Source organism: Mytilus galloprovincialis, chromosome 3, assembly GCF_965363235.1.
Source record: "Mytilus galloprovincialis chromosome 3, xbMytGall1.hap1.1, whole genome shotgun sequence".
Lineage (NCBI taxonomy): Eukaryota > Metazoa > Mollusca > Bivalvia > Mytilida > Mytilidae > Mytilus > Mytilus galloprovincialis.
The window spans coordinates 55362216-55380405 of NC_134840.1; the positions used below are offsets into that span (position 1 = coordinate 55362216).

Sequence of the window (18190 nt, forward strand, 5' to 3'; positions counted from 1 at the left end):
TAGGTCTCAAAAACTCTTGTAACCTTACAGATTCAACGTATTGAAGTTAAAGATCTTACGCGATACTGAATTTGGAAAAAGCTAAAGGCAAAAATTAAAAAATTAGGAGACGTAAGCTACATTTTATAAGTTTTATAATTTGGTAAAGCATGCTCGTAGCATTCATATTCTATATGCGAAGCAACTACCAAAATGTTTATCAACTAGATGCAATTTTCATGTACACCCTTAAATCCTTAAATTTAAAATGGTTAAAAATTTTGATATAAAAAAGATGTGGTATGATTGCCAATGAGACAACCGTCCACAAGAGACCAAAATGACACAGAAATTAACAACTATAGGTCATCTTACGGCCTCGACAATAATCAAAGCCCATACCGCATAGTCAGCTCTAAAAGGCCCCGAAATGACAATGTAAAACAATACACCTTAGGCAGCAACCATTTGATTTTCTGGGGGGGGCTATGGTTTTTTTTTCTGGACAAATTTTTTTTTTCGCCGCATCTATTTTTTTCACGACAAGTCGAAAACAATTTTTTTCTTTTAATTTTAGCATTACATATAGTGGCAGCTGAAGGTGAAACAAACAATTTTTTTTTCTCAGAATCAAAAACAAATTATTTTTTTCTCCAAAAACTGGAAACAAACTTTTTTTTCCAAAAAAAACCATAGCCCCCCCCAGAAAATCAAATGGTTGCTGCCTTATCGCTAATCCCGGCTGACCCATCTGCTTGAACTTTTGACGTATACAACAATCATCACTTTTTCATTGTTTTATGACATCAAAATTTTATGGGAACCTGTGTGATATTCAGCAATGATGGAAAAATAGCGATAAGGTGTATTCAAACAAGAAAACAAACAGCCTTATTTATAGTCCGAGATTACTCTGACGTTAAACAGCTGTTTTGCCAGAAAAGCTGGGGCTGTGGAATGTCAGAGCTTGTCCCATATCAAAAAGTGGATATTTGCCCACCCAAAATAGATGCGCTGCTTCGTCTCTTATTGTGCCAACTGACGGCCTTGGAATTATATAAATAGGGCATCAATCTGTTCATTTTTCATTTATCTCTTCATTTGTGTAAGTTTCACCTACCTGCCAACCTTTATTTTCTCATAATTAGACAGTTTTCTCAGTGACCCATCGTTTTCTGCATTTTACCTTTCATTTTCAAAGATTATCATGAAACCATGAGAAAACAGTGATGATTTATGCAAATGACCATAGTGTAACACCTCGTTCATTAACAATGCAAGTTATCTAAATGTCTGAGAGCTTCCGATTGTTATGGTGGTCAGAACTAAATGCTTAATACCGATCTCCTGTAAAGGAGGTGAAAAAATGTGGTTGGCTACTAAATGTTAAACATCGATCTATAAAGGAGGTGAAAAAATATAGATATTTGCATATTTGAGTCTCCAGGCCACGAAAGTGAAAGTCAAAATGCAGAAATCGATGGGTTACTGTGAAAACTGTCTAATTATGAGAAAATAAAGGTTGGAAGGTAGGTGAAACTTACATAAATGAAGAGATAAATGAAAAATGAACAGATTTATCCCCGATTTATATAATTCCAAGGCTGTCAGTCGGCACCAGAAGAGACGAAGCAGCGCATCTATTTTGGGTGGGCAAATATTGACTTTTTGATATGGGACGAGCTCTGACGTCCCACGGCCCCAGCTTGTCTGGCAAAACAGCCGTTGGGCGTCAGAGTAATCTCAGACTACCTTATTTATATAAAAAAGAATGAAGAAAAAAAAATGTAACACATAAACAAATGATTTCCACTGAATTACAGGCTCCTGAGGTAGTCATTACCTGTGAAAGGGGAAGAAGTTTATGGTTTTTTTTTTTTTCAATTCAAACATATTTAATCTTCCAAATCTGTTTAAAAAAGAAACAGAAATGCGTTGATGTTTCCGATTTTGGTTCTGTTGTTAGGGATTTTAGATGTGACGTTATTTAAGTTATGACTGTTTCTCACTTTAATATAGTCCTATAATATATTTTTAAGTGTTTCATAATTTAAAGGGTTGCATTGCCTTCTGTCAATTCACACCTATTTGACAAAAATTGAAAAGTCCATGAAATTGACCTCTTCTCCCTATTCTCTCATGGAAGGAGAAGTCGCTTCTCCCTCTCAAAAAATCTTATTTTATGCCCTGATGTTAGGTACTCGTGGGTTCTAATTATGATGAACTTGGACACAGTTCCAGCGTACATGTAGATGTCTGTTACCCAATTTAACAAAAATCAAATCAAAGGATTCTTTACTTAAGAGAAGATAATAAATCTACCTACAAAATTTAACGTTCATCAAAAGGAATAGAATCGAAAATTTTATTTTAAGTCTGAGTACATGAACATTACAAACATAAGCTTTTGTAGAGCTTTTTGCTGTCTTGTCAAACCTTAAATATGTCTGCTTACACCCCAAAATCTGATCTAAGTACAGACAAAATTTAGGCATCTAGGAAAGTTTTAAAGTATGGTTGGACCTAGATATATTCAAGATAAATGTTGTTCATGTTTGTGAAAATTAAAAGTTATTAATTTGAAAGTTTTTTTTATGCCTGTAAAAAAGTTCAGGATTGATTATCAAGTTGCTGCATTTGTCATTAATATGTACTATAAAACATTGTAAAATGTGGATTACAAATATCTTGTAACATGTGTAAAAAATACATTTGTATCTTGTTTTTTTTCAGGCACAATTCAAAATGGGAACAAGAGTATATATAGGAAGACTGTCATATCATGCACGAGAAAAAGATGTTGAAAGATTTTTTAAAGGCTTCGGAAAAGTTAGAGATGTTATGTTGAAAAATGGTTATGGTTTTGTTGTAAGTTATATTCAAAGAATAACATGTACATATTGTAGTAAATACAATTTTTATGCATTTAAAATAAATTTTTGTATGCCTGTCTCTTTGGACAGGATGTCAAATAGTATACTGAACGTTGTGGTTTTGTCTGTAGTCAACTCTTTGTACAGTACTCGAAAACACTTTCACAAATTTTTATCAAACTTTAGATAGGTTTCCAGTTAAAGGATTTTATTCATAAAGAATGTAGAATTTCCAGTTTTCTGACAATAATTTAAAAACACTTAAGTAGTTTTCATGAAACTTTGGTGGCTTGTTTATATCTACTGAAATAAGCTCTCATGTGTTTTAATAAATTTCTGATATGGAACTTTATTCCTTGAAAAATCATTGAAGATCAAAATTAACATCAGTGTAATTTCTAAATAAAGATGTGCTTTCTGAAATATTTTTTTTTCCTGGCTACAAACAAAAAAAGGTAGTTTCCTGACATATTCCTTTATACATTGTTATAAAAGTTATTATTTGAGTTTTCTCATCTTGTATGGCAAAGTTTTCAACGATACATGTAGCACATGCAGTCAGATTTTATTAAAACCTTCAAAAGCCTAAATGTAATTTAATTTTAGAGATCATTTATTTCCAGGAATTTGAAGACCACAGGGATGCAGATGATGCTGTTTATGAATTAAATGGGAAAGATTTGTGTGGAGAAAGGTATAAAGATGTTCAATTTATAATAGGGCTAATAACATTTTTTTTTCTATAGAAAAGACAGTCTGAAACTCTCAATATTAAAGTATTATTGGTAGTTTTAAGTATTAAGTTCATGAATTGTATAACAGAAATATTGGAAAGCTGTTATGCAAAACTTATTGGCGTGATCAATCATTATGTACTTTTAAATAAAAGAGATTAAAGTAAAGGAGCATTTTAGCAGAATTGATTGTTTCGTTAAGAAGATTATATATGACAGTGGTCTCGTTAGCCCAAAATAGACGGGCACCGCGCCCTGGGTGCCCTAAGCCACGCCCTGTGTGCCCTCAGCCGCGCCCTTCTGCCCTGACGCTGTTTTCTGAAAAACCCTTGTGCCGTTTTGGTAAAATTGCCTTTTGTTTCATCGATTTCTTATCAGAAGTTAAATTACATATATGACACCTGGTGATTGCCCCCAGGTAACGAGGTTAATCATGTCATTGCAATCAATTATTGTGGATAAGACTTCAAAGGTGTTAATTACTAGGTAATTTAATTAAGACAATGTACCTTTTTGTCATAAATATGATGAATGTGTCGGCATTTTCTTTTCATCTCCAAATCACAATGGAAGAGTGTATGAATGAAGACTTTCATGAATTTAGAATTGAATTGAAGTAATCAACTTTTGCCTTCACAGAAACATCGTCCATCTCAACTTGTGAGCGACAAGCAGACGTAAACATGTTGGAAATTAATTTTGGAGTTACTTCCCCTGAAAAAGCTTATTACAAAATTGTGCTCCTAAAATATTAGTTAGCACTAAAAATAGGAAAAAATAACCATTTGAATACAAAATTATATAAGAATGTTATCTTAAGGATACTAACTGTCTTTGAACATACAAAAAAAATATATTGCAATTTATTTTTGATAATCATACTTTTGGCAATCCATGTTTTATACATTCTCAATTAAGAAATATGCATAACTTAATTGTTTGAATGGTGTCAAGCTATCAACTTACAAAAATGGAAGTGTGTAGTTAAACTCTCATCACAAATCAACATGATGAAGGTACACTAAATAATATATTCCTAAACACAAACAATAAAAAAAGTTCCGAGGGCCAAGCTCTAGATGAAAATTTTGAAATACAACTACTCTGTCATGTACATGTATGGTAAACTATGAGATGTTTAGTTTATGTTCTTTCTTTTTGGAAGGAGAGGGGGTGGGGAGAATAGTAAGTTTATTTTGCCTCTTTTGGTTAATAGTATGAATGTGTATTGCCATGTTATATGAACATGTAGTATGAATGACTTTTCTTATGAAAATTTTATAGAATAAATAATCATAACAACAACTTATGCATCTTTATTGACAATATATACACGCAGGGACGTAGACAAAAGTAATGAGCAGTGACTTCTCCTACCATAAAGAAGTGCCCTGCCCTCCACTGGCACCCTGCCCCTTTTGAATTCTAACTGGAGCACTGTATGAATATGAATTGTTTGATTTTTACAGAATAAGTTTAGAACATGCTCGTGGCACCCCTCGAAATAGGAACTGTAACTATTCGCGTGAAAGGGATTATGGGAACTCTGGGAATTCAAGGCGACCTTCAGGGCAGACAAAGTAAGGGCCAAATATATTTTAGATTTGTATTGTTTCAGATGTACTGTTGAACATGCTCGTGGAGCTCCTCGAGGTGATGATAGACGTGATGGAGGTAGAGATAGAGGAGGGTATAGAGACTATCCTCCACCACGTAGTCGACGAGGAGGAAGAGATAAGTAAGTCAATCCATGCTGCATGACAATCAGAAATCTGTTGTTTTTAATGGTTAGACAAACTTCATCAACCACTGCTTTGTCTTTATTTCCTATACCTAAAGAAGTTAAATGGTCGCCAAAGTATCTCATTGAACAATGTTGAAGTACTAGTTCAAGGCAATGGAATGATTTTTAGAGGAAAAGAATAAAATTTAGGTTTAAGACTTTAAGTTACCTTAAGTGTTACATTCAGAAAGAACCTTTTCTACCACCAAAACAGTGAACATATAACCAACCTTATGAGAAATAATCATTTGGATCAGGCTATCTTGGGGAACATTCTTTTGTAGTCAGTTACAATGTTGAAGCATTCATTTTAACAGAGACTTTTCACAGAACGCTACTTGTGATTTCACTGAAGTTTTCATTGAGTTCTCTGTTTATAACATGATAAAGGTTGATTTTCTAACATCCTTGAATATAGTTAGGTTGTGTATGTACATAAATGTTCCTACGTATGAAATAACTGCCACTGGACATAACACAATAAAAAAATAATCAATCTCATTACTCGATTAAGTTGAGGTCATGTAATATGTACATGTAGAATGTACATAAATTGACCACAATTCTTTCTGGCAAAGCATATTGTTGATGATGTTCAAAATTATATTTTGAATTGTAGTGAGCAATGCCATTTAAATTATATTCTAACCAATTGAAATACTATAGATTTCTTAACATGTGACCTGAATTTTCATATTTTTAGCTCACCTGGCCCGAAGGGCCAAGTGAGCTTTTCCCATCACTTTGCGTCCGTCGTCCGGCGTCTGTCGTCCGGCGTCCGGCGTCGTTAACTTTTACAAAAATCTTCTCCTCTGAAACTACTGGGCCAAATTGAACCAAACTTGGCCACAATCATCATTGGGGTATCTAGTTTAAAAAATGTGTGGCGTGACCCGGTCAACCAACCAAGATGGCCGCCATGGCTAAAAATAGAACATAGGGGTAAAATGCAGTTTTTGGCTTATAACTCAAAAACCAAAGCATTTAGAGGAAATCTGACGTCGGGTTAATATGTTTATCAGGTCAAGATCTATCTGCCCTGAAATTTTCAGATGAATCGGTCAACCCGTTGTTGGGTTGCTGCCCCTGAATTGGTCATTTTGAGGAAATTTTGCTGTTTTTGGTTATTATCTTGAATATTATTATAGATAGAGATAAATTGTAAACAGCAATAATGTTCGGTAAAGTTAGATTTACAAATAAGTCAACTTGACCGAAATGGTCAGTTGACCCCTTTAGGAGTTATTGCCCTTTATAGTCAATTTTTAACCATTTTTCATAAATATAAGTAATCTTTTAGAAAAATCTTCTCCTCTGAAACTACTGGGCCAAATTAATCCAAACTTGGCCACAATCATCTTTGGGGTATCTAGTTTTGAAAATGTGTGGCGTGACCCGGTCAACCAACCAAGATGGCCGCCATGGCTAAAAATAGAACATAGAGGTAAAATGCAGTTTTTGGCTTATAACTCAAAAACCAAAGCATTTAGAGGAAATCTGAAATGGGGTAAATATGTTTATCAGGTCAAGATCTATCTGCCCTGAAATTTTCAGATGAATCGGTCAACCCGTTGTTGGGTTGCTGCCCCTGAATTGGTCATTTTGAGGAAATTTTGCTGTTTTTGGTTATTATCTTGAATATTATTATAGATAGAGATAAATTGTAAACAGCAATAATGTTCGGCAAAGTTAGATTTACAAATAAGTCAACATGACCGAAATGGTCAGTTGACCCCTTTAGGAGTTATTGCCCTTTATAGTCAATTTTTAACCATTTTTCATAAATATAAGTAATCTTTTACAAAAATCTTCTCCTCTGAAACTACTGGGCCAAATTAATCCAAACTTGGCCACAATCATCTTTGGGGTATCTAGTTTTGAAAATGTGTGGCGTGACCCGGTCAACCAACCAAGATGGCCGCCACGGCTAAAAATAGAACATAGGGGTAAAATGCAGTTTTTGGCTTATAACTCAAAAACCAAAACATTTAGAGGAAATCTGACATGGAATTAAAATGTTTATCAGGTCAAGATCTATCTGCCCTGAAATTTTCAGATGAATCGGTCAACCTGTTGTTGGGTTGCTGCCCCTGAATTGGTAATTTTGAGGAAATTTTACTGTTTTTGGTTATTATCTTGAATATTATTATAGATAGAGATAAACTGTAAACAGCAATAATGTTCATCAAAGTAAGATTTACAAATAAGTCAAGATGACCGAAATGGTCAGTTGACCCCTTTAGGAGTTATTGCCTTTATAGTCAATTTTTAACCATTTTTCGTAAATCTTAGTTATCTTTTACAAAAATCTTCTCCTCTGAAACTACTGGGCCAAATTAATTCAAACTTGGCCACAATCATCTTTGAGGTACCTTGTTTGAAAAATGTGTCCGATGACCTGGCCATCCAACCAAGATGGCCACCACGGCTAAAAATAGAACAGGGGTAACATGTAGTTTTTTGCTTATAACTCTGAAACCCAAATCATTTAGAGGAAATCTGACAAGGAGTTAAATTGTTAATCAAGTCAATATATATCTGCTCTGAAATATTCAAATGAATTGGACAACAGGTTGTTGGGTTGCTGCCCTCCAATTGGTAATTTTTAAAGAAATTTTGCTGTTTTTGGTTATTATCTTGAATACTATTATAGATAGCGATAAACTGTAAACAGCGATAATGTTCATCAAAGTAAGATCTACAAATAAGTCCACATGACCTAAATGGTCAATTGACCCTTTAAGGAGTTATTGCCCTTTATAGTCAATTTTTAACAATTTTCATTAATTTGGTAAATTTATGTAAATTTTTACCAAATATTTTTCTCTGTTACTAATGGGCAAAGTTCATTATAGATATAATTGTAAGAAGCAAGAATGTTCAGTAAAGTAAGAACTTCAAACACATCACCATCACCAAAATACAATTTTGTCATGAATCCATTTGTGTCCTTTGTTTAATATGCACATAGACCAAGGTGAGCGACACAGGCTCTTTAGAGCCTCTAGTTCACTTTTACTAAAAGATTGAGTACCATATTTGAAACAGGAATGTTTAAAAAAACAAGCTTAAAACATTTTTGGAGAAAAATATAGATTTACAGCATAATAAAGTCTTAACGGAAAAAAATGTTCAGATACTGCATTATTTTAGTTTAAAGTCATAAGAAAGGAGTGACTGGTGAAAAATAGTGTTCATCCAGTTCTTGAACCAATGCGTGCATATATCATAAACTTAGTCCTCTGTGCACGATTTTATCATTTTTTACGCAAATATATCGTATTATCGTCAATTTTTTTTCTATCTGTTATGAATTAACAAATATGGCTACTCATTAAATGCCGTGTTTTGAAGCAGAAGTTTACCGATTGTCACCTTATAGTAAAAAATCAACAAAAAGCATGGGTATTTAGCACATGTTTAACATATACAATCAGGTAATTGTTTATTTTAATGACAGATTCATGTGTATTGCTATCACCAGATTTTTACGAGGAGGGTCACGCTAAGGTCACTATGCATTCTGAAAATATGTTGGCGAATTGCTTCCTGGCAGCAAGCAATTAAAAATAAGTAAACTTTTTCTAAATGTGGACAAATTAAAGAATTTTCCTCAGAAAAAAGTATATGTACACAAGTTGTATAATGAAAACTAACCATTTAGTTTTAAAAAACATATGCATATTTTTTTTTTAAATTGAGGTTTCATATGACTTTAAACAGAATTTATTAATGAAAAAAATACAAGAACAAGAATAATTGTTACATGAAGTTCAAATATTGGATTCTGAAACAACTTTGGAAAATTTATATAAATCAGTCTCCTAGGCAATATTTTGAATGATGATCATTGTTTTATGTATATGCAAAAAAAAAAACTAATAGAATGTAGTGTTAAAAAACAAATGTTCAAAGATATAGCAGGTGAAAAATTTCTTATGATCTCAAGTATTGGTGAATAATGTGGTTTATCTGACAATGTCCTCTTTTGAATTATAGTTATAGAAGGGGCGGCTTTGGACAGAACAGTGGTGGTGACAGGTACAGTATTGTATATTTTATGTAGAACATTATTGGCTCCAAGCGGAGATTCCTTATATGATTTTCGTTGGTCCTTCTGTTTGTCTTGATTACTTGTATTTCTGTTGTTGATCATGTTGGCACCTCTCAGCACTGTTGGTTTTTGATTTATAAATCTTACCATCTGTCATGGTTGACCAGTTTCTCCATGGCAGAATCGATTAATGGATATCTTCTCAGAAGTATGATGTGAAAAAAAGTATTGAACATCTTGCTATTAATAAATTTGTCCTCAATTAAGGATTCAGACTAATGTTGATGTTGAAGATGCAAAATGATGTTTAATATGTTCCCATGTTGGTGTTTTATAATGGATGTTTAATATGTCCCCATGTTGGTGTTTTATAAGGCCTAAAATAAAATTTCATTTGTTTGGCATTGCCGCCCGACCCACTGAAAAACTTGCCGCCCAAATAATTTTATTTGCGTTTCAGAAATTTATTTTTTTTTATTTAAAAAAAAATCGAAATTGTGCCGGAATTTGATCGTATCCGCCGAGTTTGTTCCTGGCTTTACTTATTTCAAATCACGATCTTAAAAGCGCTTGCCTTACACAGTATTGGGAGCAAACATTTAAATGACATGGAATAGAAAAAGTTTGCCAAAAGTAATGTCAAAGAGGCCGGCAGGGGAAAGCATCAATGCATTGGTTAAGGGAGATGGATTTTATCAAAAATCAAATGTTCAGCTATTCTTTGAAAGAAACGTTGTGAGAGACCTTGTAGAGGACTCAAGTTTTATCTTTTGTAAAGGCTAAAAGCAGAAACAGATGATTTCTGCTCGACTTTGTCGCTTCATGAGATAGAAGTTTTTCACCGGGACATCACAGAACAAATATGCGTGGCTCTTACATTTGTTGAACTTATTAAATATTTGAAATGTATCATTGACAAATTTTCCCTTGAACCAGAGAACAAAGTATCTACTATAGTCAGAACCACAATGATGCATTCAAGATAATTATGGCTGTAAGCACTAAAGCCCATAGACCAAAACGGTCCTAGATTTACAGGTTTATAGTAGTTTTGTACCAGTAGATGCTAGCCTGGTACAAAACATACATATTTTAAAGACTAGCATCTTGTGTCAATTGAAGAACTTCCCACTTGTCTTGCCTTTCTTCTTAACATGAATAAAATAATTCTTAAAACATAAAAGATACTGACAGAAACATATTTATTAATGTATCTAGTGTACTAGTGATGAATAAAATCCCTTCCTTTTCCACAATTCTAAGGGCTCATTAATTTATCTGTTTTCATGTAATGCATGTCCAGATTTCTGTTAATCAAACAAGCATTACAACCCATAATTTATTTATCTGCAAAAATTGTCTGTCCTGCTGCATATTTCCATTTTGAATTTATCATAGGTTTTAAACCTATAGCCCTGAAAAACCTTGCACTAATGGATAATATTAGTATAAACACCATGTCTATTTGTGCCAACCTTCCAAATTTTTAATATTTTGCTATCCTTATTTGGTACAGATCCTATATCCTCAAAACTTATCAGGGGCAGTAGGCGTGTTTGTATGGTAGTTCGTCACACCTTTCATGTATGATTACTAGCCTCTAGGTATTGGTTTGAGCCCTAGTTGGGCAGTTGCAAAATTAAGGTTTGATTTTCATGTCATATGTGATAAGATTAGTCAGTTTCTTCCCGCAGGTTGCCGCCGTTTTCCTTCAAGTACTACGGTTTAATAGTATGCCAACAAAACTGACTGCCATGAAATTACATACGATGTAGAAAGTGATGTTTATAAAACCAAAGCAAACAATAAAAGTTTTAAATCTTTGTCCATTTGTACAAGGAGCCATTTAACTTATGGTAATTTTACCAAACTGTGACCACAAGATGTGACATCAGGCCTCTGTTCAATTGGCAGTCCCACAATAAAAGTTCAATTTTCACGTCATACATTGTACATTTTATATGGTTAATTTGTCAGTTTCCTGCCTCAGTTCTGTGTTTTTTTCTGGGTCCTTTGGTTAACTCTGCCAACAAAACTGACTGTCTTACATGAAATTATCCATATGATGTAGAATGTGACATTGACGGTTGACCCTGTTCAAAGAAACCACCAGCATGTACACACAACAATGCTGCAATGCTTTAGACAACATTGGTCTAGAGACTTCATGATTTACATGTATAAAGCTTTTAAATGTAAAAAAAAAAAAAAAATCCCTACCTACCTACCCACCTGCTGATAGTGTGGGTCGGCAATGCCAAACAAACAATTTTTTAAGGGTGGCCTAATGGATGTTTAATATGTCCCCATGTTGGTGTTTTATAATGGATGTTTAATATGTCCCCATGTTGGTGTTTTATAATAGATGTTTAATATGTCCCCATGTTGGTGTTTTAAAAAATAGATGTTTAATATGTCCCCATGTTGGTGTTTTAAAATAGGTGTTTAATATGTCCCCATGTTGGTGTTTTAAAATGGATGTTTAATATGTTCCCATGTTGGTGTTTTAAAATGGATGTTTAATATGTTCCCATGTTGGTGTTTTAAAATGGATGTTTAATATGTCCCCATGTTGGTGTTTTAAAATGGATGTTTAATATGTTGCCATGTTGGTGTTTTAAAATGATGATTCATTACTTGAAGTAGCAACATAAACATTAAGATTAAACAACAAAGATATGGTAAGTAATGAGGAACCTAAATATCATGATTTTTTTATGTGTACTGTGAACCAACTTATTTTCGCGGATACTTTATTTCACATTTTACCCTTTCTAGACCATATCACGGCTATTTAATTTCACGATTTTCTAATTAACTTGATGTGGTTTAATAAGGAAAGTTCCAAGTTTTACATATTCGTGTAATCATGTTTCTACTCGCAATAGTCACGAAAATAAATCGCTCGCGACAATAAGTTTGTTAACAGTAACTGCATGCAAGAGTTGATGTTTTTAGGACAGCAGTATAGTAATTATACTTTTACAGGTATGGACCACCTACAAGAACAGAGAACAGGTTAATTGTAGAAAACCTTTCATCGAGAGTAAGCTGGCAGGTATGAATGTTATATCTGTTTAACAAATAACTTAAATGGGTTTCCTAATTTTATGTTATCTATGCTCTGGTTTATTAACTCTCAATAGAGTCTAGAGAAAATTTTGAAGATACTATACCTTGGTCATCGCTAAAAAAAATCACTTGTTTTCCTCTTTTCATATTTAATAAACCAAGACAAACTAATAGATCATTTAACGTTCAAACACAAAATTGAACACCTTTTCACTTGCTGTATATTCCTTTTAATTTATGTACATATAAGAAACACAAAAAGTATTCAGACTAAATGATACCAAAAATAGCTGTTGTTTTTAATGGGGAAAGTATTTTATCAGTGTTTTAATCTTCATTTCATCAATTTTGGCCACATGGTTTTCTTTACTTTAATTTTGGAAGTAATTCAGATGTCAATTGTTCAAGTGTAAATACAGCTTATATTTACAACATTTAAAAGGAATATATAGATTGTGACAATTTACATATTAATGTTTCATATCTAAATAGTATTGTCTTCTCTCATAAGCACCCTCAAAGGTGAGGAGACAGGAGCATGATGAAGGACGAAGGGTCTAATCACAGCTTCCTCCCTTAAAGTGCCACAGGGAATGGCAACTTCAATGTGTTTCACTCTTGTTCTTGCTTATGATGTGTTGACTGTGAGACGAGGGGGTCTAGCTAGCTTGATGTTCATCCTTCAGAAGACAAAGAGGGTCCTACACTGATGGGAAAGTCTCGCTTAACATGACTAGCATGGTCAATCTTTGGAAAACAAAAATTGTGACGAATGCCAGTTGGCTAAAGCTATCCATACATCAGGATTGGATAGATCTTGCTATCTTCCTATGTTCAGAAAAAGGGCAGATTACTGCTGCAAAGTAATGATGAAATAAAAGAAGTACACTAGAAGTCCTGTTGCTCTCTCTAGCAAGGGTTCATTAAGCTCTCAGGCGATGTCAGTTTCTATTCAGTAGAGGTAATTCTGTTATAAAATTATACACATCTTTTTAATGCACATGTATGGAGAGAACAATGGAATAATAAAGATAAAAACTATTGGATTTTAAAACGAGTGTTTATACTAACAGTAATGAGAAGAATATCATGACTAAAGATGTGCAAAACATAAAAAAAAAAGATTTTAAAAGGCATGTGATTGTTAGGCTTTTTAGTGTACAGTTGTTTATCAATGTTATTGATCGATAGATTTTTGTGTCCTTTATAGCTAATGGCAAATATTTTCAATGGCATTGATGTCTTTATCAAAACTAGACAATTTGTGATTAATAAACTACCTACTTAAAAGATGTGTGATATGCAGTTGTAAAATGATCAGTTTCCATGAATTATTTTAAAAAAACCTAAGTGACAATTGTCATTAGTATTGTTACATTGTGAATCTAAACATTGTTCATATCATCCATCAAACTTGTCTGCATTTAACAGTCTTTTACATAAACTTTAATGTGCCTTACAACCACAAGTATATGAATCGATACCTTGAATTGGCTATTCATGAGAGCTTTTAATTCAACACTTACCACCAAAATTTCAAGGGATATAGTTGTTCCCAGTCCCCAATATGCAGTCAGGAAGTTTGCAAGTTTCTGTTTACAGTGATAGCAAAGGTATGATTAAAGGTAGGTAGGTATAATGCAAATTCTAACATGATGTCCTTCAAACGCTTTGAGTACACACCCGTGGTAAAATATGAATATACTGTTTGGGCTGTTTCGATTGTACTGCCATGTCATATGCTTTTTTTTATGAATGAGCTACCCGACATCATGACTATAAGCATTTTACGGGAAAATACACGCTTGTGAAACCGAAAATCATCACAACAAGGAAACATAAACACACAATGCTAAATGTGTTATATAAGCCATTTTTTGTGTACATAAAAGACATATAAGTACAATTATTATTTAGATTTATCAAAACCTATCTAAATATGTTATTGTAGAGGTTTTTAGCATGTCACTTTTTCAGTTTGCTCCATTTTTTACGTCAATTTAATAGTGTGTTTATTTATGGGAATGGCTAGTAATGCCTTCACCTAGAGCGTTTCGATCCAAAACAATTGCTATTTTTGTCCAATTAGAATAGAAATATTCAAGCCCCATGAATTATTTCTTAAGTAATGCAGAAATGGCAAAGATAAAATTTAAAAATAAAAATTTAGAATGGGAATGTCAAAGAGACAACAACCATGACCAAAGAGAAGACAACAGCTGAAGGCCACTAATGGGTCTTACAAATACATATCTAACATTGTTTTACTATTTACTTAAAGGATTTGAAAGACTATATGAGACAGGCTGGAGAAGTCACATATGCTGATGCACACAAGCAGCACAAAAATGAAGGGTAAGCCATTACAATTTGATAAACGTAATAATTGCATACGGTTGATAAACTTATTACCTTGCAATAAATTTTTCATGGTATGGAGAAGATTTTGCTTTGTGAAGATGACCTTATTTGTGGTTTAATAATTTGTATATTCCCCAGGTAACTCAAACTCAAAAATTATTTTATGATATTTAGATAAGTGGTCTCTTTAATCAACCAAACTGATACACATTATCAGTATCTATTTGAGCCGTATGCTTTATTATGGATAAATACCTTATTGCTGTACCTGTAAACTAACATGTTAAACATCTATTGTGTGTGGTTTTTTTTTAACCAAAAACATCAGTCTTCTGATTAAATAAACACCACGTTTTTGTAGAGGGAAAACCTACCCACCTTTAAGTTGGTGGTCATTAGTGCATTAATATCTATTACTCACATTAAAGATGTCATGCATGTAAATTGAAATCAAAAAAACAAAAATGTTGACTTTTTGTCGAGCCTGCAACTTTTGTTGCAGAAAGCTCGACATAGGGATAGTGATCCGGCGGCGGCTATGGCGGCGGCGGTGTTAGCTAACTTCTTAAAAGCTTTATATTTTAGAAGGTGGAAGACCTGGATGCTTCATACTTTGTATATAGATGCCTCATGTTACGAAGTTTCCGTCAGTCACATGTCCAATGTCCTTGATCTCATTTTCATGGTTCAGTGACCACTTGAAAAAAAAGTTCAAATTTTTTGTAATGTTGAATTCTCTCTTATTATAAGTAATAGGATAACTATATTTCATATGTGCGTACCTTGCAAGGTCCTCATGTCTGTCAGACAGTTTTCACTTGACCTCGACCTCATTTCATGGATCAGTGAACAAGGTTAAGTTTTGGTGGTCAAGTCCATATCTCAGATACTATAAGCAATAGGGCTAGTATATTCGGTGTATGGAAGGACTGTAAGGTGTACATGTCCAACTGGCAGGTGTCATCTGACCTTGACCTCATTTTCATGGTTCAGTGGTTATAGTTAAATTTTTGTGTTTTGGTCTGTTTTTCTCATACTATATGCAATAGGTCTACTATATTTGTTGTATGGAATGATTGTAAGGTGTACATGTCTAGCGGGCAGATGTCATGTGACCTTGACCTCATTTTCATGGTTCAGTGGTCAATGTTAAGTTTTTGAGTTTTGGTCTTTTTATCTAATACTCTATGCTATAGGTCAACTATATTTGGTGTATGGAAATATTTTATGATCTTTATGTCAGTCGCGCAGGTTTTATTTGACCATGACCTCATTTTCACGGTTCATTGCACAATGTTAAGTTTTTGTGTTTTGGTCTATTTTTCTTAAACTTTTAGTAATAGGTCAACTATATATGTTGTATGGAAGCATTGTTAGCTGTACATGTCTGCCTGGCATGGTTCATCTGACCTTGACCTCATTTTCAAGGTTCATTGGTCTTTGTTTAGTTATCTTGGTTAATGTTAAGTTTATGTGACAGTTGTTATAATGCTTAACTTTATACTTAGGACTATCAACATAATATCAATGATTAGTATAGAAGGCGAGACATTTCAGCGTGTGCACTCTTGTTTCTTTTATATTAGAATTTAGAGGATTTAGTACAAACAACCTTTTTGCCCCAAAACTGCTATTTGAGGAATGCATACATGTCCAACTATAATTCATGTGATATAATGACGTGATATTATGACATTTGAAATGGGATCTAAGGAACTGTATAATAGATGTGCAATTCATTTGTAGAGTTGTCGAATTTTCCTCATACTCGGATATGAAGGCAGCTTTGGATAAATTAGACAATACAGAAATCAATGGTAGAAAAATCAAGTTGATAGAAGACAGACCAAAAAGTAGTAGTAGAAGCAGTAGGAGGAGGTTTGTACAACTTCAATTGCAAAAATACTTGAATTTAAATTCTCTGAACAGTTTTGATGTGTCTTATTTTGAATAAATTAGCACATTTTTCTTAAATGTTTCACCTAAGCTTTACATGACATTTGCAATACATAAAACATAGCAAACACACATCATATACACAAGCATACAAATGGTTAATAGCTAATCACTGCTAAATAGAAGTGACAAAGCAGAAGCACAGAAAAATTGAAAATTGGCATATAGACATTTCCAGTGATAATGAAAATGATTATTTGGCACCAATGTGTAAGATAAGTTTTTGCTTTTACATGGAGTGATGGTTGTTGATCCTAATCAAATACAACCACCTTGTTATCTCAATCCACATTTCAGGCACACCAAGTTGGGCTATCTGGACTACTGTGGATTCATTATTATTTGTTGGATACCAATTTTTAGTGGGTTTCGTGGGTACAAGTGAACCACAAATTCAAATGTTCATTGAAATTTTTTTTTTATAGGCTATGTATACAAAGATTGTCAAAACCACGAAATCAAATATCCACAAATATGCAAGTTTTACGCAATCCATGAAAATTGATACCCACGAAAATGAATAAATCAACTGTATGTGTATCTTGTACATCTGTTATTAAAAGTAGTTTGGTGTTGGTAGATGATATGTTCATTATTTTTGGTGATTCTGGTTATCCTTACAATGTTTCACTGTCGCTCAAGATATAGTTATTGCTATAAAATATTTTATGAATTTAATATTCAAACAAGTGAAAATGATGACAATCTTTCGGGTCTGAAATAAGTGTAGACATCATACCCAATGTGTACTGATTCACTTTTTAATTATAATGACGTTGATGTATTCTCACAAATTCAATATGCTGCTTGTGAGTTAAGAGTTAACCACTTATTGAATTTATTTAAGGACAAGATCTCCAAGTAGAAGCAGATCGAGGTCAAGAGGAAGAAGGTCAAGAAGTGCAAGTAGAAGTCGCAGCAGGAGTAAAAGCTCAAGAAGCAGAAGTCGTAGTAGAAGTAAATCCAGAAGTCCCAGTGTAGACCGTACAGAAGCTTCAAAATCACGATCAAAATCACCAGAAGAGCATGGAGATAAAGATTGAAATAAGGAATTTTGTGATCATCTTGATATTTTCATCATCATCTCATAAATTGACATTAAATGATGTGAACACTTTTGATTTATTTAGTGCATAGGGGGTTACTCATGGCATTATACAGCATTTGCTAGATGAATGCTGTTTTACGTGATGTAATAATGAATATTGATAAATGATCATACAGTTCTGCAGCATGATGTCATAAACCATTCTTTTTACTTTAATATTTATTTTTTTAAGGCTACGATGTAAGTAAGAGTCATTTTGTAAATATTTTGTATATTTTGTTATTTTGTAACATTGTATTGATCATGTGTAAATAAATGTCATTCAAAATG

The 18190-nt window shown here is 33.3% G+C and overlaps 1 protein-coding gene and 1 long non-coding RNA gene across 3 annotated transcripts; one reads left to right on the top strand and one right to left on the bottom strand.

Annotated features, from left to right (window-relative positions):
• LOC143068357 (serine/arginine-rich splicing factor 4-like) lies at positions 1–18190 on the top strand. 2 transcript variants are annotated; one of them, XM_076242351.1, is made up of 9 exons: positions 1–111; positions 2713–2847; positions 3476–3546; positions 5205–5324; positions 9369–9410; positions 12412–12481; positions 14777–14850; positions 16603–16734; positions 17660–18190. In XM_076242351.1, exons 2-9 carry the CDS (start codon positions 2725–2727, stop codon positions 17853–17855), a joined length of 828 nt encoding a protein of 275 aa, XP_076098466.1. In that variant the 5' UTR covers positions 1–111; positions 2713–2724; the 3' UTR covers positions 17856–18190. The 2 variants fall into 2 exon arrangements, with proteins under 2 accessions (XP_076098466.1, XP_076098467.1); XM_076242352.1 differs by lacking the exon at positions 9369–9410.
• Positions 5510–8498, bottom strand: LOC143068358 (uncharacterized). Its single transcript, XR_012976157.1, has 2 exons — positions 8383–8498; positions 5510–6077 (listed from the first exon to the last, which is right to left on the bottom strand). It is a non-coding gene; the product is annotated as an uncharacterized LOC143068358 (long non-coding RNA).

Bases quoted from the DNA above. Each gene is read 5' to 3' on its own strand.
- LOC143068357 (XM_076242351.1), top strand. From the start codon at position 2,725: ATGGGAACAAGAGTATATATAGGAAGACTGTCATATCATGCACGAGAA. The intron at 3,547-5,204 runs GTATAAAGATGT...GTATTGTTTCAG, and splicing joins AAAGATTTGTGTGGAGAAAG to ATGTACTGTTGAACATGCTC. The intron at 9,411-12,411 runs GTACAGTATTGT...ATACTTTTACAG, and splicing joins CAGAACAGTGGTGGTGACAG to GTATGGACCACCTACAAGAA.